Source organism: Dipodomys merriami, unplaced genomic scaffold, assembly GCF_024711535.1.
Source record: "Dipodomys merriami isolate MVZ:Mamm:240054 unplaced genomic scaffold, mDipMer1.0.p SCAF_1, whole genome shotgun sequence".
Taxonomy (NCBI): Eukaryota; Metazoa; Chordata; class Mammalia; order Rodentia; family Heteromyidae; genus Dipodomys; species Dipodomys merriami.
The window spans coordinates 102,966,479-102,994,092 of NW_027202270.1; the positions used below are offsets into that span (position 1 = coordinate 102,966,479).

Genomic DNA, 27,614 nt, shown 5'->3' on the forward strand with positions numbered 1-27,614 from the left:
CCAGCCCAGGCAAAAATCTTGAAACAACTCAATCTCAACCAATAGCTGAGCATGGAAGTATTTATTTGTCATCCCTGCTATGCAGGAAGCCTAAAACAGAAAGATCATCGGGATAAACAAGAGACCTATCTCACCTAACTGACGCAAACATGCCTGGGGCATGGCATAAATAATAGAGTACCTGCTTACAAGGCAAGAAACCCTGAGCTCAATCCCAAGTAACACTATTTTTTAAAAAAAGGTCAATAGATCTTGCCTAAGAGAAAAAAATAAACCACTAGAGCCAAGCCATACATAGTATGAACTTTTGCCTGTTAATTGTGTAATTTGGCATTTAAAGCATCTATCAAACAGATATTTTCTGCAGACAGATTATCAATGTCATCAGTCTGCTTCATTTGTCCACAGGTTCTAGTATTAAGAAACCAAACATGGGCTGGGAATGTGACTTAGTGGTAGAGTGCTTGCCTAGCATGCATGAAGCCCTAGGGTTGATTGCTCAGCACCACATAAACAGAAAAAGCCGGAAGTGGTGCTGTGGCTCAAGCAGTAGAGTGCTGCTAGCCTTGAGCAAAAGAAGCTCAGGGACATTGCCCAGGCCCTGAGTTCAAGCCCCAGGACTGGCAAAAAAAAAAAAAAAAAAAAAAAAAGAAACCAACACATATGCTGGCAAAGCCACAAAATATTAGGCAAGAATAATAAATATATAATAAGGCTATTATTCATATAGAATTTGGATAATACTAAATTGAATCTTTGAGGGATAAAAACAAGCTATGAGTGGCTTATAGCATGTAAACCCTACCTTCTTAGAAGCTGAATAGAGGATAAAAGTTCAAGGTCAGCCCCGGCCAAAAATGAAAAAAAGTGACAAGACCTCTTTTTAACCAGTAGCTGAATTCAGTCAAACGTGCTTATTATCCTAGCTTCATTGAAAATGTAAACAGAAGGATCATAATCAAGGTCCATTCACAGGCCAGTTGCAAATTAGTTGCCATCTCAGAAATAATTAGTATTAGTGTACCCAGTAGCTCACACCAGTAGTCCTAGCTACTTAGGAGGCTAAGACATCATGGTTCAAGCCAGCCCTGGCAGAAAAGTCTGCAAGACTCAGCTCCAATTAACAAGGGGGGGAGGAAGGGGAGAGAGGAGAGAGGAGAGAGGGAGAGAGAGAGGGAGAGGAGAGGAGGAGGAGGAGGGGAGGGAGACGGGGGGAGGGAGGGAGATGGAGAGGGAAAGGGATGGGGAAGGGAGAGAGGGAAGGGGAGAGAGAGAGAGAGAGAGAGAGAGAGAGAGAGAGAGAGAGAGAGAGAGAGAGAGAGAGAGAGAGAGAGAGAGAGAGAGAGAGAGAAACAGATCATACCAAAAAATAGAATTCAGTTAAGTATACAAGCCACAAATATCTCTTCCTCTCTTTTCCTCCCTCTCCCCTCACTTCCTCCTCCTCCTCCTTTCTTTCACTTTCGCCAATCCTAGGACTTAAACTCTAGCTCAGTCATGGCTGATGTTCTACAACTTAGCCACAGCTCCACTTCCAGCTTTTTGCTGGTTAACTGGAGGTCAGGGCCTCACAAGATTTGTCTACCTGGGCTGGTTTCAAACAGCAATCCTCAGTTCTCAGCCCCCTGAGGATTACAGTCATGAGTCACCTGTATACAGCACAGCCTCATAAATATTTCCAATGGGCTAATCTGAGAGAAATGGGTGAATCAATGAGATCTAGGGAGATTTTCTTTCTTTCTTTCTTTCTTTTTGTCAAGTTGTGGGGCTTGAACTCTGGGCCTGAGCGCTGTCCCTCAGCTCTTCAGCTCAAGGCTAGTACTTTACCACTTGAGCTACAGTGCCACTTCCAGTTTTCTGAGTGGTTAATTGGAGATAAGAGGCTCATGGATTTTTCTGCCCAGGCTGGCTTTGAACCATAATCCTCAGATCTCAGCCTCCTGGGTAGCTAGGAGTACAGGCGTGGGTCACCAGCACCCAGCTTAAGAAAAAAAAAATTTTAACTCTTCATTCCCAATGAAAATCTCTAGTTCATATAAATTCACTTTCAATATAAATCTGGATATGGTAGCTCTACAATTCAATACAAATAGTAAATGTGGACTATTTTCTGTAATATATGTCAACTTTATATTGAAAGATTTAAAAAAAATCTTTATGTGTGATTGTTTAGAAAATTCTAAATTCTACCTACCAAGTACTGGATGATATAAACTGTTCTCCTTGCAGATGTTTGGAAAAATGTAAGGCAAATAATATTTTTTAAAATGTGAAAACAAAAATGAAAAACCTCTTTCTTGGTTTTCTTTGTTCTTCCATTCTAAACTTTTTACCTAAAAATAAATAATATGATTAGAACCATACCAGAAGACAGAATCTCTTAAACATTTCACTAACATGTATTTGCAAAAGTAAAACTATCAATCCTCCAAGAAAATAAGCAAATATGTACTTAGAATTAAACACGTTGGATAGAAAAAGGAATTGCTCATAGAGTGATATCAAAGAAGGTAACACATACCTGAATTACAATATATTTTAAAAGTGCTTCAAGAAAATAGCTTGTGAGGTCTTCTTGTCCTTTATCTCCTGATTGTGGGGGGACAAGAGGAGTGATTTCCTCTATAGTGACTTGAGCTACCCAAAGACAAAAGAATAGTAGTATAAAACAAATTCATTAATACAGTAACATAACCAGATAAAATTTAATTGCAAAAATGTATACAAGAAGTGATTCAAAAAATTTTATCAATAAATCTGAAGTGATTCTAATAATTCCTTATAATGACCAACTTCAACAGCTGTTTTGTGGACTCTTGACTAAGAGAATATGACATAGAGATAAATAGGCAATTATTAAGAATAAATAACACCTCTCTAGAACTGGTGATTTTAAATTCACATTCAGAGAATACATTACAAAAGCCACAATAAAATGAAAAGCAGTGATAATGTACTTAAAGCTTACAGTAGGTAACATTCTGATTACACTTGTAAGAAACTTACATTTACTTTTCAGGTTTTTTTAATTTATAAGAAAATCAACCCTCGAATATATGAATTTTCTCAAGCATTTTCTAAGAAGCATAATCAGTACCTAAAAGATGCGTGTCTCAAAATCTGTCTGAAGAAAGTCAAGTAAGCAAGCTCACAACAGAGGCATATCTCATCTCAATTCTAAAGTAACACATAATCTACTCCATTTCTACAAAATATTCTTTACAAATGCTTTGTTTGGTGAAGCTCTAAAATATCCGTAAAGCCCACTAGATATTCCCAGTCATAGACATTTCAAGGAAGTAGAAAATGACTACAGTGGGACAGTGCCTTTCATGTGCAAACCAACCCATTCAGAGCCCAAATCGCCACCAACTCCTGTACACTTAAGACTCCTTGCCTAAGTACCAGATAACTAGAGTCAATCTTTAAGTCCTAACACTCACTGAAATTATTAAAACTATTAACTAATTTCAAATGTGGTTCTCCTGGCTGGCCATTCCATCCCATAAAAACCAAAAGTTCTTGTATAGATTTACTTACTTTCCCTCTGCCTTTTGACAGACCCTGATACTTTTCCCACATAGCCTTCATCTTCCCCACATATCTCTCAATGACATCAGATGCTCCCTTTTTCTTCGAAACTGAGTAACAAACTATGTTTCCATCAGTATGCACAGCTGGTATCACCATACCAAAATAAACTAAAGTGGACATTTAAAACACTTCCTTGGACTACCCATTTAATAGCTATACATTAAGAACACTACAGAAAACTTCAAAATACTTATAGATAACATCTGATGAATCTTACTTTCTTGAAGGTTGAGTGGAGGATTAATAAGATTATCTAAAGTTCGAGGTCCGTGTTCAGATTGTGGTGCTGAAAACCCAGGGATTAAGCAAGAAAACATCCAGAGCTGTTCTTTGCTACAGTTATTTTGAAGAGCTTGCAACCATAATAGGAAAAGACGAACACCTTCCCGCCTAATCTAAAATAAAATGAGAAACAATATTTTTCTTAATGTAAATACTTTGTTCCTCTTAAGGACACAGTTCTCCAGAAAATTACAAATGATATTTTGCAAAAGAAAGACTCAAAAGCAACTTTGTCTGGGGGTAGGGGTTGAGATGGAGATGGAGTTAGATATTACACCTAGAAGAACATCTATTGAACTTTCACTATTCTGAAATCTAAATTCATGGACTTGCCTAGAGCTCTAACACTAAGTCACAACACCACTCCTGGTTTCTGGTGGTTAATTGGAAATAAAAGTTTTATGGACTTCCCTGCTTGAGCTGGCTTCACACCATGATCCTCAGATCTCAGCCTCCTGAGTAGCTAGGATTACAGGCATGTGCCACGAGTACGTGATATCATGGACTTTTAATAGGAATAAACTTAGTATCTAACCCCTTAAAACCTGTAATATTTTTCCTATAATTTCTGAAAAAAAATCAGAAAACCATTTCCTTCTTGTCTGCCTTTTCATTCCCTATCTTCCTTCACTATAATCTAAGAGGCAAAAGGATACAAAGCAATGGTTGTTCTTGCCATAATGAGTTCAAAAAAGAATGGTTATAGAGATATTAGTATACAGCAAACTCAGTGCTACTAACTTTAAAAATTTCTGAAATCATTAAAATTACAAAATTTTATTTAAATAATGTTAAAATTTAATTGTTAAAAGTATAATTGTTTACATATTACTATCACAAAATTATTTTAAAGGTCTCTGAAATTATCTCAGGTTCTCATTTGCAAATCAGGAATTTTGCTCCATTATTATAGCTAAGCACCTAAAACAATACTCATAGATAGAAAATTAATAAATATTTGAGTCAAGTCAATGTTCTCCAGTAGGAGAACAAGAAAAGAGAGATAAGAGAAAAATCCAATCTCTGACAAGCAAAGCACTAAGTTCTTTACTAATTTAACCTCAGTGGTAGCTTCGGGAATTACTCTTTGAGAACTTTGTTAATGACCACTGTCCAACTTATTTAACTACCAAAACTTATTATTCTTTTGTATACTGTTACACCCAAACAAAATTACATATGTGACTCTACCTAGCATATAGCAAGGTGCTTTAGAATAGGCAGCTTCCTTTACTGAATGAAAATTAATAACTGAAAAAAGAAATAAAATCAGCATTTTTTTTTCTTTTTGTTGGTCATAGGGCTTGAATTCAGTGCCTGGGTGCTGTCCCTGAGCAGTTTTTGCTCAAAGCTAGTGCATTACACCACCTTTGAGCCACAGCACCACTTCCAGATTTCTGATTGTTAATTGGAGTCTCGCTGACTACTGCATGAGCTGGCTCTGAACCTTGATCCACAGGTCTCAGTCTCCTGAGTAGCTAGGGTTACAGGCATGAGCCACCAATACCCATCTTAAAATCAGCATTTTCTATGTATGTATATATGTATGTATACACACACAAATACATATTTTTTTTTTTGCTTTTTGCTTATGTGGTGCTGAGGAATCGAACCCAGGGCCTCATGCATGCAAGGCAAGCACTCTACCACTGAGCCACCTTCCCAGCCCACAAATACATATATTTTTATGATATGTATGAACATATATACTATACACACATTTCCTATTCCTGATGTAACTAAAAAAGATATTCAAGAATAATTTGTTGAATGACACTAATTTTATTCTGATTGCCACAGAAAGGAAAGATTTTTTCATGGGGAATAAGCCGTGCAGCGACAATATGTAATAGTTTTACAATGTCTTGGCCAATTTACTATGTACTCTGCTCATACATACTGAGTATGGAACAATATTTTAAGTGAAATTTACTCAAGTAAGTGAACTGAAGACAATCTTTAGGAAAAAATCTGAGATAAGAGGAACATGTGGCACATAATGCTTTACTGAGGTTTTTCTCTTTGGATTTTTAAAATGTTTTTTATTGTACTGTACAGAGGGGTTACAGTTACATGAGTAAGGTAATGAGTACATTTCCTATCTAGCATTGTTACCTCTGCCTTTGTTTTTCCCCTATCATCCCTTAGCACCCTACCTCCCCAACTCCCCTCCCCCCCAAGTTGTAAAGTACATTTTCTACATAGTGTCTTGTACATCTCATTGTTACAATGGGTCATCCTATATCTTTGTTTCAGCATTCTGTTATTTCCCTTCCCCTACCCAAATTAGAAAAGTGTATATACAAGATGCAGGGCACTAACATCAAATACAGTGAAAACAGGGGTTGTACCCTGAGGGAAGAACATACAAGAGAAACAAAAAAATAACATAGTACATATTAGATACATTAAAATTTTAATTAGTTTTTAAAGTCAAAGTAATTATACCTTTAAGGAGTTTCCTGTGTGAAGGAGTTTCTTTAAAATCAATCCTGAAAAGAAAACATGACTTTAAATATTCATATCTTGGTATCTATTTTAAATGTCAGAGTTCTCGGTCAGACTTGAAAATACTTTTAAACAAGTCCTTGGCAACCTCTGAGTTATTCTTGGTGACCTTGATATCTCTCTAGCCAAACTTGAGACAAGAGAGTATGTAAAGAATATCACCTTTTCAACACAACTAAACGAGATTTACTTAATTAGCAAAACCTGCATCCAAAATTATCTTTAGCAAAATTTATTGTATATATACTATTCAGATTAAGAAAATAATTAAATATTTTAATACAAAAAAATCCAATGTTCAAAACTTTCACCTCATTAATAACATCTATAATTTTTCCTAACAAATATTTCTATAATTTAAGTTTCAGACATCAATATTCCTTTTTCTTTTTTCTTTTTTTTGTCAGTCGTGGGGCTTGAACTCTGGGCCTGGACGCTGTCCCTCAGCTTTTCAGCTCAAGGCGAGCGCTCTACCACTTGAGCTACAGCGCCACTTCCGGTTTTGTGGTGGTTTATTGGAGATAGGAGTCTCACGGTCTTTCCTGCCCGGGCTGGCTTTGAACCGCGATCCTCAGATCTCAGCCTCCTGAGTAGCTAGGATTACAGGCGTGAGCCACCAGCGCCTGGCTTTTCCTTTTTCTTTTAAATCATGAAATAATTCAAATCTACAATACTAAAGTTTAGCAGTAACAAATATCCAGAGATCCACCAGTTTAAACAAATATAAACACAACTCCATGTTTGTTACAATTTAAATTTATAATTTTAAAATTATCTTTAATAATTTATTTAACCATAACAGATATCACTGAAGCTTAAGTCATTTCATTCTTTTCTTCCCAAAAGAAAATCATTATATATTTTTTGTACTAATCATTTCTTAAAGTACTTTTATATTACTACATATTTACAAATCCATACAAAAATTCATCAAATTCTTCAAAATCTTATGTAACTGATATCATACAAAACAATTCATGTATGAGTTATTTTACACTATAACATTGACTTTTAGTCTAATACTGATTTTAGGCAAGGCTTAAAGGGAAATTTAGTTTTAAATATCAGAAAAAAACCCCAAAGGTATCAATATGTATTTGCTACTTGAAAAACTAAAAGAGAAAATTAAACTCAAAGCAAGATGAACTTTTTATACAAAGGATTAGAACAAAAATCAGTGGGATTGGGGCTGGGAAGGTGGCTCAGTGGTAGAGCGCATGCCTTGCATGCCAGAGGCCCTGGGTTTGATTCCTCAGCACCACATAAGCAAAAAGAAAAAAGCCGGAAGTGGCGCTGTGGCTCAAGTGATAGAGCGCTAGCCTTGAGCTGAAGAGCTGAGGGACAGCGCCCAGGCCCAGAGTTCAGGCCCCATGACTGGACCCAAAAAAACAAACAAACAAACAAAAAAATCAGTGGGATAAACAGGAAAAAAAAAAGTGTAGACCAGGAGCCTGAGGCAGGAGAATTGAGTCTGAGCAACAGCATTAAACCATATTTCAAAAAAGGAAAAAAGTATAAATAAAATCAAATGATTACAAATGTTAGTTCAAAAGATTAACAAATATGATGAATGTTTAGACTGGTCAACCAAATAAGACCCACATTACCAAAATCAGAAATGAAAGAAGGAACAGCACAACTGACCCTTTTAAAATTAAAACAATTACAAAGGATTAACTTAAACAACTTTACACATACAGGTGTGGGGGGAATGGCTTAGGTGGTAGAACATCTGCTGAGCAAGCATGAAGTCCAAAATTTAAACTTAGGGCAGGGGCTGGGAAGGTGGCTCAGTAGTAGGGCACTTGCCTTGCATGTATGAGGCCCTGGGTTCAATTCCTCAGCACCACATAAGCAAAAAGAAAAAAGCTGGAAGTGGCGTTGTGGCTCAAGTGGTAGAGCACTAGCCTTGAGCTGAAGAACTGAAGAACAGTGCCCAGGCCCAGAGTTCAGGCACTACGACCAGACAAAAAAATAAATAAATAATAAAAAATAAACTTAGGGCATACTGGGAAGCATATACGGGGGTTTGAACATTTGTTAGTCAGGCACTCTATCACTTTAGCCATGTCCTCAGGACTACCAAAATTACTATTTCACTGAGAGAAGAGGAGAAGAATGAAGGCAAAAGGAAGAAGAAATCATTAAAAGTATTACATAAGAAATAAGAAGTAGCCAGGCACTAGTGGCTCATACCTGTAATCTTAGCTACTCAGAAGATTGAGATCCAGAGAATTCAAGGTCAAAGCCAGCCCATGCAGAAGTTTGGAAAGTCTATCTCCAAAATAACCAGCAAAAAGCTTGTTTGGCAATACAGCTTTATTAGTAGCAAGTAAGCAAGCAAACCCAGCAAGTTCAAGACCTTGAGTTCAAAACTCAGAATTGTAAAAAAGTAAACAAACTAACAATAAATAACTGTCCTAGTTAACATAACTATCTCACAGTAGAAAATCCAAAGGAATCCACAATAAAATAAATACAACTATTAAACAAGATATAATAAATTGGAAACAATACAAATGTTAACTGAAGAGCATAAAAAAATTTATATCCACAAGACAAAATGCTATTTAGCAATGAAAAGGAGTACCAATATAATATGGGCAAACCAAAAAGAAATTATGCTCACTAAAAGAAGCCAGATACAAACACATTAAATTGGATGACTTAATGAAATATATACACACAATATGGAAATATCAAAAGACTATAAATAAGTTCAAAACATACATGGGGATGATGGAAGTATAAAAAAATGGAATATAGTAGCTCTATTTAGTTAAAAAATCATCAATATTTTGGAGTTTTTTTTGGCAATACTGAGGTCTGAACTCACAGTCATGTCATGTTTTCTATTATTTGAACCTAAAAAACAAACTACAGCCAAAAATCACTGAATTGGTCTTCTTTAAAAGGGTAAATACAGGGGCTAGGAATGTGGCTTAGTGGTAGAGTGCTTGCCTAGCATGCATGAATGAAGCCCTGGGTTCGATTCTTCAATATCTCATAAACATAAAAAGCCAGAAGTGGGGCTGTGGCTCAAGTTACCACTTGAACTAGCCTTGAGCAAAAAGAAGCTCAGTGACAGTGCCCAGACCCTGAGTTCAAGCCCCAAGACTGGCTCAAAAAAAAATTTTTTTAAGGGTAAAAATAGCTGGGCACTAGTGACTCATTCCTATAATCCTAGCTACTATCTAGGAGGATAAGATCTGAGGATCTCAAGCTTGTGAATCATGACTGTAATCCTAGCTACAGCCTAGGAGGCAGAGATCCGAGGATCACAGTTCAAAGCTAACCTAGGCAGGAAAGTCCATGAGACTATCTCCAATTAGCCACCAGAAAACCAAAACCAAAAATCAAAGTGGTAGAATGCTCGCCTTGAGCAAAAGAGCTCAGGGACAGCATACAGGTCCTGAGTTCAAGCTTCAGGGCTGACAAAAAACAAAAACAAATAAAAGGGTAAAATTTAGCTGGGTACCAATGGCTCAAACCTATAGCTTTACTCATGAGGCTGAGAACTGAGATCTGTGAGACTCTTAACTCTAACTAATCATACATACAAAAAAAGCCAGAAGTAGAGCTGTAGCTTAAGTGACAGAGCACTGGCCTTGAGTACAAAAGTTCAAAAACAATGCCTAGGCCGGCCCTCAGTTCAAGCCCCATGACCAGCACACACACACAAAGGATAAAAGCCCCAGGCACCAGTGTCTCACCCCTGTAACCCTAGCTACTCTGGAGAATTAGAGTTGAAGATTGCAATTCAAAGCCAGCCAGGGAAGAAAAGTCCTCGTGAGACTCTTATCTCCAATTAACCACTCAAAAACCAGAAGTGGTGCTGTGGTTCAAGTAGTAGAGCGCTAACCTTGATTACAAAGAGGCTCATGGACAGTGCCTAGACCCTGAGTTCAAGCCCCACAAACAAACAAAAAAAGATAAAGATTAATTTTTATCTATATAAATTATATCTTAATGAAATTTTTTGTTTTAAGGGGGTATACTGGGGTTTCAACTAGGGCCTTACACTTGCACACAAGCACTCTACCATTTTAGCCAATTTTAGCCATGTCTCTAAGCCATCAGTTAAGCCATATTTTAAAGTGTGAATGAATCCAAATTTTCTTTTCCTTTATAAATAAAACCAAAAGAAAAAAAAAGAAGTTAGAGGATTCTTCTGAGCAACAAAGAAAAATTGATTATATATAAATCTTTTCAAGTTACAGGCCATTTGGGAATACCATCAATCATTTTAAGTAGATGACCCTATACAGTTCCTTTGATAAAGACTATATTCACAAAATACAATGTATCAACCAGGCACCAAAGCTCAAGCTTATAATCGTAGCTACTTGAGACGGGAGATCAGGGTTTGATCCCAGGGGGGAAAAAAAGCCCAAAGACTCCATCTTTACCAGTGGCTAGGTACTGGGAGGAGATCAGGGGATCAAAGTCTAAAGCCATCCCAGGAAAAAAAGGGGGGAAAAAAAAGCCCAAAGACTCCATCTTAACTAATGGGTAGGTACTGGGATGGTGTACTTGTCATCCCAGCTGCTCAGGAAGCACAATGTCTGGGCAAAGTGGTAAGCACCTGTCATTCCACTAACAGATGGGGCCAGAAGTAGTAGCACCTGCCTAGAAAGAACAAGGCCCTAAATTCAATCCCAAATTCCTCCAACTAAAAGAGATAAAATGTATCTTTGAATTTCAGATATCTCAAAAAGTTTCACTGACAACTTTCATCATAGAAGTCCAAATAATATTTCACTATCCTATCAAGCGCCTTAACATGTACTCATTAGAAATTTATTTTTGGTTTATTAAAATACTTATTTTAAAAGTTGACTTGCTCACACTTATAATCTTAGCTACACAGAAAGCTGAGATCTGAGGATCTTAGTTCCAAGCCAGCCTGGGCAGACGAATCTCCAATTAACTAGAAAAACAAAATTGGAGGCATGGCTTAACTGGTGTGTACCCACTGTGAGCAAAAACAGCAGAGACAGAGTTTAAGGCCTGAGTTCAAGCCCCAGTACTTACTTACACACCACACACACACACAATTGACTTGTCTTTTGAATATACTATGTTTAACGAGTTCTTTGTGTATTTTTTTTTTTGGGGGGGGTGTCCGGTCATGGGGCCTGAACTCTGGGCCTGGGCGCTGTCCTTCAGCTCTTCAGCTCAAGGCTAGCGCTCTACCTCTTGAGCCACAGAGTCACTTCCAATTTTTTTTTTTTTTGCTTATGTGGTACTAAGGAATCGAACCCAGGGCCTCTTGAATACAAGGCAAGCACTCTACCACTGAGCTACCTTCCCAGCCCCAAGTTCTTCATGTATTATGAGACCATCTCTTTTTATCTTCACATTTCCTTTTTTTTTCTTTTTTCTTTGTTTTTCATAGTGCTGGGGATCTAACCTTGGGCATGTCGAAGCACTTTGCTTCAATACAGTAAACAAAGAGCATATATTCCCCATCAGAGAAAGGGCCTGAGAATCACTAGTAATCAAGCCTGACACTGCAATATTGAACAAATGCTGACTACCAATAATTGCCTACCCGCAGACCCCTTTTTTAATCTGGAGAAGAAAAATCAGTCTTATAACGCCTGAGAAAAGTCAGTCTTATAATGCCAAGTCAAGGGCGTGCTGTGATGATGCCATGTTTGTTACGAAACCATTCTGAAGCAGTTAGACTTAATTCCCAATGACAGAAAAAGTCTTAATTTTGCCCTTGTGTGGTCAGTGACAGTAAATGTACAGCAAGTTTCTTTTCTTTTTCAGCTTTGCTTCTTGAGATAAGAAGCCTATTTTGACCCTTCAAAGTTAGCTAAAACTCTAGTTCTACCCTTTTGTGTATGCATGGTGTAGACTCCTAGTTCACACTGGTTTGCATTTTAAGTTACTAATTCTTATGGTAATTGCCAAGACATTAATAAGCATTTTCATATATTACAATTCATTTCAAATATGAAGTATATCTTTACATTACTTACCAATGCTATGAAATTGCCATCTCTGATGAATTCTTTCTGGAAGAAGTTGTAAAATTTTCTGAAATTCAATATGAAAAAAATGAAGACGAGAATGAAAAGCAAGTAATAAGTCCATATCTAGTGAAATGTGAAGTATTAGAGTAAGAGTTAAATCCTTAAGAGTTTCTTACAGAAAAGAGAGGGAATAAAATTGATCAAAGTATATTATATGCATGTATGGAAATGTTACAATGAAACAACTTGTACAATTAATACATGCTAATAAATTTTTTAAAAACAAAACTATTAATAAGAAAAAAATAAGTTTTTTACATAAAACTTGTACAAATACAAAATAGTCTTAAACAGTGCAACTCCTTATAACTACTGGTGCTATTAGGGTTTGAACTCAGGGCCTTATACTTGGCTATGCAGGTGGCTCTACCCTTGAGCCCAGACAACACTGTTTATTTTAGTTATTTTTTCAAGACAGATTCTAGCATTTGTACATTTATACTTAGGGCCAGCCTCCAACTTCATCTGGGAATTACAAGGTGTGCACCACCATTCTGGCCTATAATACGTTATTTTTAACAAAGGAATACTCTGAAAGGGCTTCTATTAACTCATCACTCATTAATCACAATCATAAAGTTCTGAAGGAAAACCTCCCAGGTTCTATTCTGTATCAAAATACCTAAATTTCAGTAATCCCTTATAAACAGTCAGGCAATCTCTTACGATGGTTTATTTACCACTTGAAGTGGTATGACTAATAAAAAATAAGTTCAAAATATCAAATACTGATCTAGAACTCATTGTATAGCTTAGGCTGGACTATAATTCAAAATCCTCTTGCCTCCAAATAGCTGAGATTGCAGGCCGGCACCACTACTCCCAGCTCTTTTTATTACTGTGTTGGCTGCCCAAGCTGCTCATAAACTTCTAGGCTCAAGTGATCCATCCCTCTGCCTCAGTATCCTGAGTAGCTGTTACTTAAAGGTGCACACCATCACATTTGGTGAGAAACAAATTCTTTGCTATGGCTCTGAAGTCATATTGTATAGTCCCTAGTCTTCTACAGTTCTTCAAATTCTCAGTAGAAGTTAAGGCACAACAAAAACTAAGTTCTTTTGAAAGTGGAAGTATAGCTCAAGTGATAGACTTTTGCTCAAGTTAGCCTTGAGCAAAAGGCCCTGAGTTCAAGCCTCAGTACTAGTACTGGCACGTGCACGCGCGCGCACACACACACACACACACACACACGCACACACGCACACACGCGCACACACACACGCACACTAAATTATCTTAAGCTGGATGAGGGAGATCAAGACTAGCTATTCAGAGACCGAGCTATTTGAGGCCAATCCAGGCAAAAAGGTTTACAAGACAATGTATCAATAGGGTAGGGATAATGATGTTTTCCTGTATTCCAACTACCCAGAAAGTATAAATAGGAGAATCATGATCTAGCCCAGTCAAAAAGTGAAAATTTATTTTTTAAAATAATGAGAGCAAAACAGGCCAAGGATCTGGCTCAAGTGGTAGAGTACTTGCCTAGCAAACACAAGGCCTTTGGTACTACCACCAAAATAAATAAAGAATAAGTTATTTTTTAAAGGTGGAGGCAAAGATGGACATCAATGGTTCATGTCTGAAATCTTAGCTGCATGGGATGCTGAGACCTGAGAATCATGGCTTGAGGCCAATCTGTGCAGAAAAGTCTGAGAGAGCTCCAATGAACCATCAAAAAAGCAGTTGGACTGGCAGCAAAACCCAACTGGTTGAGTGCCAGCCATAAGCAAGAAAGTAAGTGGAAGATCAAGGCCCTAAACTCAAGCCCCAGTACCATCAAAAGAAAAGAGAAAGTAAAGAAAAAAGGCGGGATTAGAAGATATTTGTTTTTGTAGACTAAAAATATAAAACAAATTTTATCAGAGTATCAAAGTTTGCTTACCCACACCTAAGCTCCATTTCCTATTTTCTTTTTTTATTTTTGGGAGGTCATGGGTCTTGGAACTTGGGGCCTGGATAATGTCCCTGGACTTTTTTCACTCAAGGCTAGTGCTCTACCACTTTGAGCCACAGAGCCACTTCTGGTTTTCTGACGTTTAAATTGGTGATAAGAGTCTCTAGGGATTTTTTTACCTGGGGAGGGGGGGAAGGGGGAGCTTTGAACCTTGAGCCTCAGATCTCAGCTGCCTAAGTATCTAGGATTACCAGCAGGAGCCACTGACACCCAGCCGTTTCCTACTATTTTTATAAAAACACTTACATGATAATTCAAAATAATATAAAATAATTTTAAACACAAGACTCTTGTATCAACTAACAATGAAGTCGTTAAAAGCAGAACTGCTTATACCCACACTCATACGTCTAGATTTTTTTTTTTTAATTGCATATATAGGAGTCTTTAACTCTCAATTCCTACATGGAGAACAGGAAATGTTTTTATTTTCCATTTCTCCCTACTTAACCTATTTTACTAAAGTAAATACTTGCTTTAAAAAAATCAGTATATAAGTGGTATATGAAAAATTTCATTTTTACAAACCAATTGAATATATTAATTCCGTGGTATGAAACGCATAAAATGATTCTACCTCTACCTAAAGATAATACATTGTACCAAAAGATATAAAAATGTAATCAGGCATATTTTATATTAAAAATTAAATTTAGCTCTTCAAAAGACTGATAAATTCAGGGTGATTATATGGTTAATACAGATTTATATGTTCCAAAAATTACTTCCAAGAAATATTAAAAGGTTATAATACATGGTACTTACTTCAAAAATAAAAAGTATAGCATCCAACTCCTCTCTTTGAGACTTGTGACCTACAATATTTTACAAGAAAAGTATTAAATATTACCATGAAAAATCATCTAATGAGCTTCAATATTTCAAGTAGTAAAGGGTTGATTTTTATTGTCGTGTGTGTGTGTGTGTATGTGCGCGCGCGCATGCGTGCTGGAGCTTGAACTCAGACACTAGGCACTGTCCCCGACCTTTTTATGCTCAAGGCTAGCACTCTACCACTGGAGCCACAGCTCCACTTCCAGCTATTTTGGTAGTTAACTAGAAGTACCAAGTTTCATGAGCTTTCCTGCCCAGGCTGGCTGTGAACTGTGATCCTCAGCTCTCAGTTTCTTGAGGTAGCTAGAATTACAGATATAAACCACAGGCATCTGGCTTGTCATTATTTTAAAATAAGTAAATATAGCCTCTTTCTCCCTCTGATCTTGCCCACTTGCTCAAATGACTCTCACACTCTGGGAACTGATCAAAGGTATGTTTTTAAAAAGACATTTAGCTAGATGCTGGTAATGCACCCTTGTAATCCTAACTACTTAGGAGGCTTAGATCAGAGGACCGAGGCTTGAAGCCAGATTGGGCAGGAAGATCTATAGGATTCTTATCTCCAATTAACCACCAAAAAGCTATAAGTGGGACTGTAGCTCAAGTAGAGCATTAGCCTTGAGCAAAACAACTCAGCTACAGCATTCATAACCTGAGTTCAAGCCCCAAGACTGGAGAGATATAAAAATATTTTAAAATGACTCCTTTGATCAAAGAAGTGTTTGAAAAGGAAAATTATCTTAAGGAAGGACCCCTTTCTTGAAAAGAACATCTGGCAAAGTCCATCATTTAAAGAGATGCCCAAGGAGAAACAGACATTTTGTAAACTGACCAAATTTCTAGGCCTAATTGATAATTCCAAAACAGTGTAACCAGCCAGAGTGGGAGACTCACTCCTATAATCCTTGCTACCTAGGAAGCTGAGACCTGAGGATCACAGGTTTGAAGTCAGCCCAAGTAGACAAATCCAAAAGATTCTTGTCTCCAATTAACAAGCAGAAAGTCAGAGCTGGAGGTATGGCTTAAATGGCCAACTGTGAGTGAAAAAGCTGAGCAAGAGGGCAAGGCTCTCAGTTGCACAATAAATAAATACATATGTGCATACATATATACATACATATATAGTGTAACAGCAAGAATGATCTAACATACTAGATATTCATAACAAAGGGGCATAGCTGTCATAAAGCAAATTTAATCCAAACCCCCAATATTTTTTCCACCACAAATACACCTGATGTTGAAGCACATCTAAATGTTTTTACTATACTTACTATTGCTTTGCTTTAGTAACAAACTTTGGTCTCTACTTTCATGTATCCTAAATTCTTTTGGTGATGTCATGAGCCCAGTAACCAAGAGCCAGGTAAATAGCTCCTCCCTTTTGGAGACCTCTTTGGAGCCTTACCATTTCTAGTAATATTAATACCTTAGTTTTCTTTCAAATAAGACCTACAAGTACAGTGAGAGTGATATTAAATAGCCGTCTAATGAAATAAAGTAACGACTTTCTCATGCCAAATACCTCTGTTTAAAACTGTTTGTGGCAATTATTGGAAATATCAACATAAGCCAGAATACATGTTAACATCTTACCTTTCTGTTTAAGACTAGCTTCAATAGTTACAAAATTTTCAAAGAACACGTAGTATATATGTGAAAAATGTTGGTCAAAAAACTGCTTAAGATCAATAGATTCTGCATTCTCTGAAAAATAAAAAAAAAGTTTTCAGCAATTATCTTATAAAGGTTAAATAAATCATGGTTAATAAATATTCGTAGTGCCAAATTTCCTTTAAAGAACTACCCTTAATTTCTATCCTAATAAAACATATGGAATGTGTACTTTCATATATCTTATCTTCTTCCCTTAATTTTACTCTTTACATAAATATTTCATTTTTTTATTTTTTTGTCGATCATGAGGCTTGAATGCTGGGCCTAGGTGCTGTCCCTGAACTCTTCAGCTCAAGGCAAGTGCTCTACCATTTGAACCACAGCACCACTTCTGGTTTTCTGGTGGTTAATTAGAGATAAGAGTTTCAGACTTTCCTGCCTGGGCTGGCTTTGAAGCACAATTCTCAATTCTCAGCCTCCTGAGTAGCTAGGATTACAGGAATGAACCACCAGTGCCTAACATTATTTCTGTTTTAATAACTAGAGAAATAGGGGCTGGGAAGGTGGCTCAGTAGTAGAGCGCTTGCCTTGCATGCCTGAGGCCCTGGGTTCGATTCCTCAGCACCACATAAGCAAAAAGAAAAAAGCCGGAAGTAGTGCTGTGGCTCAAGTGGTAGAGTGCTAGCCTTGAGCTGAAGAGCTGAGGGACAGCGCCCAGGCCCAGAGTTCAGGCCCCACGACCGGACCCAAAATAAAAAAAAATAAAAATAAAAAAGAATTACTTGATTTGGGGGCTGGGAAGGTGGCTCAGTGGTAGAGCGCTTGCCTTGCATGCATGAGGCCCTGGGTTCGATTCCTTAGCACCACATAAGCAAAAAAGAAAAAAGCCGGAAGTGGCGCTGTGGCTCATGTGGTAGATCACTAGCCTTGAGCTGAAGAGCTGAGGGACAGCGCCCAGGCCCAGAGTTCAGGCCCCATGACCAGACCAAAAAAAAATAAAAAAATAACTAGAGAAATAAATATATGCCATCCCTTAAAAGAAAATAAAGGCTAAACGATGGCTCACACCTGTAACGTCAGGCAGAGGCAGAGATTGGGAGAACTGAAGTTCAGGCCAACTCAAGCAAAAAGTTAGGAAGACCTCCATACCAACAAAAAGGCTAGGTACAGTGGTGTACACCCAACATACCAGTTACATGAGAAGCAAAGGTAGATCATGAAGTTCAGACTGGCCCTAGTAAAAACCTGAGACCCTATTCAAAATAACTGAAACAAAAAAGGTAAGGGAGCCTAGTGCCAGTAGCTCACACCTGTAATCCTCGCTACTTTAGGAGGCTGAGCTCTGAGGATGATGGTTCAGCCGTGACACACTCATTTCCAATAAACCACCAGAAAACCGCAAGTGGTACAGCACTTGCCTTGAGCTGAAGAGCCAGGGACAGTGCCCAGGCCCAGAGTTCAAGCCCCATGACCAAAAGAAAAAAAAAAAAAAAAAAAAAAAAGGCAAGGGATGTAGTTCAAGTGGTACAATGCCTACCTAGCAAACACCAGTAGCATCAAAAATAAAATGATGATGATGATGATGTAAAAGCTGGGCTATAGAGGCATATTTGAAATGCTAACTACTCAGACAGAAAAATTACAACCTGGGTAACAGTGAAATCCTGTCTCAAAAACAAAATCAAAACTCCTAACCATTGAAAAAAAAATTAGATCTATTTAAGATTAATGGCTACAGTTTCCTGAATGTCTGTCCACACAGGTTAAAGAACTGCTCCTAAGGATAATTTATTGTATGAAATATATTCTAAGTAAATCGGTGCCTAAAGGCTTTGTAATAGGCACTTAAGTGTAATAAAGTTCAGACATAGAACACTCTATGAAAATTGTCAGCATAGTGCAGGGCAGGAAAACTTTAACATGTCCCCAAAGAATGTATTAGATACTGAAAATGCCAAATACCACATATGGAAGTTCAGAAACATAAGATTACCTTCAAATTCAAAGAAGCATCAAAGTAGAAGAATGTATGGCATGCTGGTGAATGCCTATAGTCTCACTACTAAGGAGGTGAAGGAAATAGGATTGTGAGTTCAAGGACAGCTTGGGTTACATAACAAGACACTGTCCTTAGTGGGGGAAACGGAAGAAGAAAAACATGAGGGTATTAATATTGTAAAGGTTCTTAAGTGTAAGAATAATTCTTGGCATCCAAGTGGTTGCATGAATCCAGTGTCCATGTTCTTCATTTCTTTCTACTTTTTTTTCTTTGAACTCAGGGCCAGGTACTGTCCCTAAGCTTTTTTTCTTAAGGTTAGTACTCCACACTTGAACTACAGCTCTCCTCTGGCTTTTGGTGATTAATTGGAGATAAGAGTCCTACAAGAATTTCTTTTTTTTTTTTTCTACAAGAATTTCTTGCTAAGGGATGGTAGGGGAAAAACAGAGGAGGTAACAATGCTTGATAGGAAATGTACTCATTACCTACTCATGTAACTGTAACCCTTCTGTACAGTATTTTTACAATAAAAAATATATAAAGAAAAGAGAAAAAAAGGATTTCTTGCTAGACTAGCTTCAAGCTGTGATCCTTAGTTCTCAGCATTGTAAGTAGCTAGCTAGGATTACAAGTGTGAGCCACCAACACCTAGCTTTATGTTCTTCATTTCTACGCTATTCAGCCTCCAATGTAACACATTAGAACAAAACAACACTAGTAATTTGCCTATCCTCTATCTATCGTAAGAATAGTCATCTAATACTACTTCAGTGTATTTTATATATTATCAAGATAAAAACATACAACTGAAATAAGTATTGATCTATATTCAATAGTAAAATATGAAATTAGAATAAAAATAAGCTGTTATAATTACACTTAATGCTTTTAACACAATCCCAGAAGAAGACAGTGAGAACAACAGCAAACTAAACCAACACCCAAAACAAGTCAATCAAGACTTTGTGACATTTTAGGAGCCAAGGTATTTTCTATTAATCGCTTTCCCATATGGCATATTAACAAAACCTGGAAGCTACGCATTTGTCAATGCAAATAAAAGTATATGGTAATATTTGCCTGTAATCCCAGTATTCTGAAGGCTGAGATAAAGAATTGAGAGGTTGAGGCCATTAATCTCAACTTCTCAAATCTTAAGAGAGGAAAATACTAGAAAGAAACAAAGGTAATAGACAAGAACTCGCACAGCTCAGGAAGAGGGACTGTTCCTATTAGATAACAGACTAGAAAAATTCACTAAGGAAGGTACTCATACTAAGGAAGGTACAGCATCAGTAGTGGCAATGATTAGCCCTGGAATGATTGATACTTCAGAACTACCTAACATATAATAATAAGCAAGATGCAAAATGATCAAACTGTTTCCAAATAACTACAGCCCAGAATAAAGCTCAAAAAAATTTACAAGTATATAAAGTATTAGTACACTTGTATAAATTTACTTGTATACACTGGTATATAATTACCTACCCGATTTTGTCAGGAAGGAAAACATGATGAACAAAATAATTAGCATATCAAACTCAAGGCAAAACTGATATACATATCAGAATGAACAGAAAAAGGCATTAAAATTGTTTTAACTACTTTGTGCCTATATTCAATGATACAAAAAAGAAGATATTCTGTAAGTTAAGAGCTACAGTGTCTTTGTGAAAAGTAAACTAGATAGACTTCAAACACAACTGATGTAGAAGAGAAAATAAATGAACCTTGAATGGAAACCATATCAGAAACACACAAATACACACACAGGCCCTAGAATTCATATCCCCCCCCTCCCCTTCTCTCCCTTCCCTCCCTCTCTCTCACACACACACACACACACACACACACACACACACCACACATGCTCCAGAATTATTCATATTTTCTGTCTCTCTGTCTCTCTGTCTCTCTTTCTCTCTGTCTCTGTCTCTGTCTGTCTGTCTGTCTGTCTGTCTGTCTCTCTGTCTGTCTGTCTCTCTCTCTCTCTCTCTCTCTCTCTCTCTCTCTCTCTCTCTCTCTCTCTCACACACACACACACACACACACACACACAGGCCCTAGAATTGAAAAGTACATAAAAGAATTGTAAAACAAGTGGCCTAAAAATTGAATGAAATCCCAAGAACAAGAAAGACAAAAAAAAACTTCACCAAAGCCCATCAATAAGAAAGAAAGAAAAAAAAAGTATCAAAAGTAGCTTGGGGGGGGGGAGGGGAAGGAAGGGAGGGTAAGACATGATATAGAACAAGTAAAAACAGATTTCTTATTTCTGATGTTTTTCATCAGAAAGAGTGTATTAAAAAAGCTGGAATCCCATTATCCAATAATTTTTTAAAAACAAAGCAAACTGAAGGACAGATATTCATTACCAGCAGATCCAACCCACATATTACCAAAATTAATGAAGGAAAAATACAGAAATATGGATATCTATATAAATGAATAAAGAGCACTGAAAAATGGTATTAAAAAACAGGTAGATTACACAAGTTTGTTCCTTGTTATTTAAAACTTTAAAAGAAATAATTGTTTGTAGCCCAGGCAGGAAAGTCCATGAGACTCTTATCTCCAATTAGCCACCAGAAAGCCAGAAGTGGCACTGCGGCTCAAGTGGCAGAGTGCTCACCTTGAACTGAAAAGCTCAGGGATGGGGCCCAGGCCCAGAGTTCAGGCCCCATGACTGACAAAAAAGATACTTGTTTAAGCAATGACAACAAAAACAAAAATACCAACAAACCTATGAGCTGTGGAGTTTATATCATACATAAAAGTAAAATGGATGAAAAGAAAACCCTACATGCCAGGAGGAGAGAAATGGAGGCACATTATTATTCAGTTATGCTACACAAGTGGTATAACCACACTTGAAAGGAGACCATGATATGTCTAACAATTTTAAATATCCTAAGTATTAAAACAACCATTTAAAACAATACCAAAACAGGCAGCACTAATAGTAAAGTATTAGAAAAATCACAAAATAATAAGCTTGATTAACCCAAATGAAGTAAAAAAAAGAGAAGCAATGATCAAACAATATAAAACTAATTTTAGATGACACTTTAATCACATGAAGAATAGTAAATGTAAATAGTAAATAGTAAATGTAAATATATATATATATATATATATATATATATATATATATATAAACAGCCACACTCTATAATCCTAGCTATTCAAGAGACTGAGACCTGAGGATCGAGGTGCAAAGTCAACCAAGGCAGATATATCCAAGACACTCTTAGTTCCAATTAACTAGCAAAAAGCTAGAAGTGAAGCTGTGACACAAGTGGTACAGCACCAAAGCCAAGTGCGAGCACAATGTCCTGAGTTCAAGCCCGAGTATCAGCACACGCACACATACAAATTATTCACAAACATAAATTATATATTTAAAATCTATGCAGTTTACTATTACTGCATAGATTTAATAAGGCTGTTTGAAAAAAATCTAACAATCATGTAATATTTCCACTATGTTTTCTGAAGTGAGGGAAGAGGAATAGAACTATATTATTCTAAAAGCAGAGCAGCTAATATCCTTCTAGGAACTAAACTGATTCATAAAATTTTTTTTCTCCCTTAAACTTAATATTCAACAATGCCTATAGAAATCTGTTGCACATGTAATTGTAACCCCTCTGTACAATGTGTTCACAAAAATAAAATAAAATTTAAAAAAAAAATCTGCTGCACATATCTTCTTCGTAAGAAAAAAAAATCTTGAGAATCTTTTATTTAAAACACACATACACAGCTAGGTGGGGAGGGCAAGTACAGAGGACCAGCCTAGCAAACAGGAGGCCCCGAGTTCAACCCTAATACCACTAAACATAAATATAAAACATTCGGATATATTGTATAAAGGAACTTAAAGCAAAATGAGAAATAAAAGATTGCTTTCTTAATGTGTTCACAAAGTCTAGTGTCTCACTAGTAATGATAACTAATTCAACCAGAAATATTCTTATAAAAAAATCATTAACATTGATTTGTGTGTGCGTGTGTATGTCTGTGCACGCTGGTCCTGGGTCTTGAACTCCAGGTCTGAGCACTGTCCCTGAGCTTTTATGCTCAAGGTAAATGCTCTACCACTTGAACTACAGTTCCAGATTATTATGGGACAGAGTATGCTAATTATTAGCACATGCAAGATCCTGGTTTAACACACAGCAACAATGGTGATGATGATGATGTAACAATCTTAGAAGTTAGGCACACTTCTGTGCAAATGCTTAAAATATGTTCTTCTTTCAAATATATATTATCCATTACTCCATTTTAAAAAGCAAGATAAAGACACAAACAAATTACTGGTAGAAATGACATTTTTAAAAACCTACTGAAGTTTCAAAACAGGCAAAATAGTTCAAGATACACTGTATATCCCCTTACTGGACAATTTAAAATAACTTCAGAGATCTTGAGATCTGTGTAGTTGCAATTGATAGCAAGGTAGTATTTCCTAAAATTAAAAACAAAACAAAACAAAACCAAAAAAGAACAATGTCATCCTTTTCCTTGCTCTCTCCCAGATGTTCCCACCTGTCCCCACCCACAAATTGTATAGTTCATTTTAAAAATAGTGTCTACTAAATACCATTGCTGGATTTGTTCACACTTTGTCCCTCCATTTCTGTGCACCCCCTTACCCACCGCACCCAAAGACAGATAAACAAGACAAAAAGAAAACTGTCCAAAAAGAAATGTATTCACTACCTTATTTATTCAACTTTGTACATCACCTTTATAACAACAATTTTTTTTAATTTTTAATGAAAAAAAATTAAAAAGCCAGGAGCCAGTGGCTTACTCCTGTAATCCTAGCTACTCAGGAGGCTGGGATCTGAGGACTCTGGTTCAAAGCCAGCAGGGGCAGGAAAGTCATAAAACTCTTATCTCCAATTCATCACAGAAAAAGCTAGAAGTGGTACGGTCTGTGGTAGAGTGCTGAAGAGCTATGTGTGAGCAAAAGGAGCTCAAGGGATAGTGCCCAGGCAAGTGGCAGAGTACCTTTCTAGCAAGCACAAGACCCTGAGTCGAAATCCTAGTGTGGCAAAAAAAAAAAAAAAAAAAAAAATCTAAACAAAAGAAAATATGCACAAATATTAGCTTTTACAGAAAGGCTCATAATAAGCAGAGACAGTATCACTTTAACTTACCCTACTGTCATTCTTATCTCCCCAGCTCTAAGGTAGCCTTGAAGAGAAAAAAAAAAAAAAAAAAAAAGAGCCCAGGTTCATAGTAATAACTAGCAATTTATCAGCCACTGAATAAGAAAGAGCTTCAATACCTCAGTCTCAGAGAACTGACATTATTTAACTTGTCTACAGATTTCCAGGAAAACTCCCACTTGCAAAGTTTGTCTTAGTATTTTTTAACCATACCAGAATTTGAACTCAGAGCCTCATGCTTGCTCAGCTTGCTTACTGGGCTGGCTTATTCAGCTGGAACTCTACCAATTCAATCTTGTTTCTAAGGTTTGTTTGTGTTTTGGGTTTTTTGTTTGTTTTGGGGGGTTTTGCCTTTGGAGATGGAGTCTCTCAGATTTTCTGCCAGGGAGAGCTTCAAACCTTTAACAGGCTTCTTAGGGGCATTCATCTAAAACAAAGATAAAAATAGCTGTAGCTGACTCTTTTCGAGCTTCCTGTTGAATCAAACAAAAACTTAACCAGAAACGTTGAGGAAAAACTGGACAATGAGATATTAATTACAGATTTTGAAAAGCTCTGAAACATTCCTGTAAATACAAAAGGTCATACATTTGCTTAAGGCTGTGAACAAACTCAGTGAAGACAGAGAAGTGGGCTCTCTTCTCTAACTGACCTTGAGATTCTATGCAAATAGCAAATGTAGGCAAAGGCAGAACTGTAGATGCTATGACTGAATGCCACAACACAGACACAGCTCTCTCTGGCAAAGTCTAAGAGACTTACAGTTTCCAGATTTGTAAGGAAATCTCTAATTATTATCCACTGAGCTCATGAATGAGTAAAGAATTCAGCATATGGAACAACAACCCCCCCAAAAAGACTACTAAAGTCACTAAAAAGTCACAATGCATACAAACAACAAACCCTGTACAGGAAGGAAAATCTGATTTCCAGAGCTGCCACATTGTATTACTTATTATTGTTTTTCCTTTCCTTTTTGTGCAACAGGGTCTCATTGTGTAGCCTAAGCTGGCCTCAAATTCACACTCCTCCTCTCAGCCTCTGAAGCACTGAGATTTACAGGTGTCTACCAACATGACTGGCTAAAATGACTTATTTTGTTTTAAATAAAGGAAGAAAGAACTTGAAAATATAACCATTTTAAAATTAAATATTCACTAAAAAGAGTTCAATAGTAACTTTGAATTAGCAAATAGATCGACTAGGGATTGAAGGTGTGGTTCAGGTTATAGAGCACCAGCCAATAAGTGAAAGTGTTACATACCAAGTTTGAATCCTGGTCACAAATAAACAATAAAAGGAATAAAAAATTTAAATGAACAGTGTCTCAGAAACCCAGAATTCATCATTAAGCATACCAGTTCATATGGACATTTAGTGATAAAGGTATGGCTCTCAGGTAGAACATATCTTCATAAGCAAGTATGAGGCCCTGAGTTCAAATGCCAGTACCAAAAAAGTTTAGATATTTTTTTTTCATATTAATTTTCCCTGCATATGACCTAAATAGTACTGAATCAGGCAATAATTATAAACCTATGTTATAGACATACAACTTAAAAGATGTAACTTGTTTGACAATAATACAAACCAGGGAAAGGAAATGAAGCTAAACAAAAGTAAAAATTCTATAGGTCATAAAAATTAAGCTGGCATTAATACAAAATAGACATGTATAAAGATATGAAATATGAAGAAACAAGTGGAAAGACACATAAGACATATAGAAAACAAAATGGCCTATGTAAAATCCTACATTAACAGTAATCATATTAAATGTATGTAATAAACAAGCCAAGTGTGATGGCTCAAACCTAATCCTAGCTACTTGGGAGGTAGAGATTAGAAAAAAGCCAGCCTGGACAAAATTCATAACATCCTATCTCAGCCAATAAAAAACTAGATGAAGAAGGGTGCATTTGCCATCCCAGCTATACACAGGTAGGAGAATTATTGTCCAGGCAAGCCTGGGCAAATACATGAGACAAAAAGGACAAAAAGGGCAGTGGCAGAGTGTCTACCTATCATATACAAGGCCCTGAGCTCCAAAGTAAATAAGTAAATAAATAATACCACTACAACAAAAAGATCAATTTTTTAAATGTGTGTAAACCAAACACTCAAAATAAAAGATAGAGACAGCAGGACTAGGAATTTGGCTTAGTGCTAGAGTGCTTGCCTAGCATGCATGAAACCTTGGTTCGATTCCCCATTACCACATAAACAGAAAAGGCCAGAGGTTGTATCTCAAGTGGTAGAGAGTTAGCCTTGAGCACAGAGAGGCTCAAGGACAGTGCCCAGGCCCTGAATTCAAGCCCTAGGACTGGAGGGAAAAAGAGAGAAAGAGAGAGAAAGAGAGAGAGAGAGAGAGAGAAAGAGAGAGAGAGGGGGGGGAGGAAGGGAGAGAGGGAGGGAGGGAGGGAGGGAGAGAGGGAGAGAGAGAGGGAGAGACAGAGAGAGAGACAGAGAGAGAGAGACAGAGAGAGAGCGAGTGCGAGCAAGTGAGAGAGCAGAGTGAATTTTCAACATGCATGAAGGCTATGGATTCAATTCCCAACACTAAAAGAAAAAAATATAATACAGAACTATATGCTATTATGTGCAAGACACACATTTTCAATTCAAATGAACTAAAAAGACACTTACAATGGCAGTGAGTAAAAAAAAATGGAAAAGTTTATCCCATATAAATAATAATATAAACAACAAAAGCTGGATTGGTTATACTAATATCTGACAAAATTGACTAAGATACAAATGGTTATTACAGGAAAAAAAGGACATTTTACAATGGATTAAAGGATTAATCTATTAGGAAATATAATAATTTTGAACATATATTACACTTAACAACAGAACAAAAAATATGAGGCAAAAACTGGTAAAGGGATATGCAGACAATTCAATAAGGGTAATTGGAAATTTCAGTACTGTACTTTCAAATAATGGATAGAACTTACACAGAAGATTAGTAAGAAAAGTTATTTCAATAACACTACAATGCAAACAGAGCTATCAGACATGTACCAAAAATTCCATAATAACAGAACACATATTCAAGAATACACAGAATACTCTCGAGATAAGACTATATGCTAGGCCATAAAACAGGCTTCTATTAATTTAAAAGGCTTGAAAACACAGTGTGTTATCTTATTTCAAAAGAATGAAATCAGATATCAGAAGCCAGATGTTAGTGGCTCACATTCATAATCCTATCTACTCAGAAAGCTGAGATCTGAGGTTTAAGGTTTGAAGTTAACCCAGATAAACAAATTTGAGATATTCATTTCCAGTCAGCCAGCACAAAAAGGAAGGAAGGAAGGAAGGAAGGAAGGAAGGAAGGAAGGAAGGAAGGAGAGAAGGAAGGAAGGAAGGGAGGGAGGGAGGGAGGAAGAAAGGGAAGGAGGAAGAAAGGGAGGGAGGAAGAAAGGGAGGGAGGAAGAAAGGGAGGAAGGGAGGGAGGGAGGGGAGAGAAAGAGGGAAAGAGAAAGAAAGAAAGAAAGAAAAAGAAAGAAAGAAAGAAAGAAAGAAAGAAAGAAAGAAAGAAAGAAAGAAAGAAAGAAAGGGGAAAACGCAAAGAAAAGAAA

At 36.9% G+C, this 27,614-nt stretch overlaps 1 protein-coding gene across 9 annotated transcripts in view; it reads right to left on the reverse strand.

Moving 5' to 3' along the window:
- The window catches only part of Ralgapa1 (Ral GTPase activating protein catalytic subunit alpha 1), a 233,307-nt gene that overhangs the window by 182,857 nt on the left and 22,836 nt on the right, over positions 1 to 27,614 (reverse strand). For all 9 annotated transcript variants that reach the window (XR_011372986.1, XM_070026666.1, XM_070026690.1 and 6 more), the window contains exons 2-8: positions 16,819 to 16,929; positions 15,151 to 15,200; positions 12,375 to 12,432; positions 6,325 to 6,368; positions 3,812 to 3,989; positions 2,522 to 2,637; positions 2,195 to 2,333 (exon numbers count right to left, since the gene is read on the reverse strand). Coding sequence is in view for 8 of the 9 variants with exons in the window: in XM_070026666.1 (XP_069882767.1) it covers positions 2,195 to 2,333; positions 2,522 to 2,637; positions 3,812 to 3,989; positions 6,325 to 6,368; positions 12,375 to 12,432; positions 15,151 to 15,200; positions 16,819 to 16,929 (696 nt within the window). In the remaining variant the exon portion in view is untranslated. The remainder of the gene's footprint in view (positions 1 to 2,194; positions 2,334 to 2,521; positions 2,638 to 3,811; positions 3,990 to 6,324; positions 6,369 to 12,374; positions 12,433 to 15,150; positions 15,201 to 16,818; positions 16,930 to 27,614) is intronic.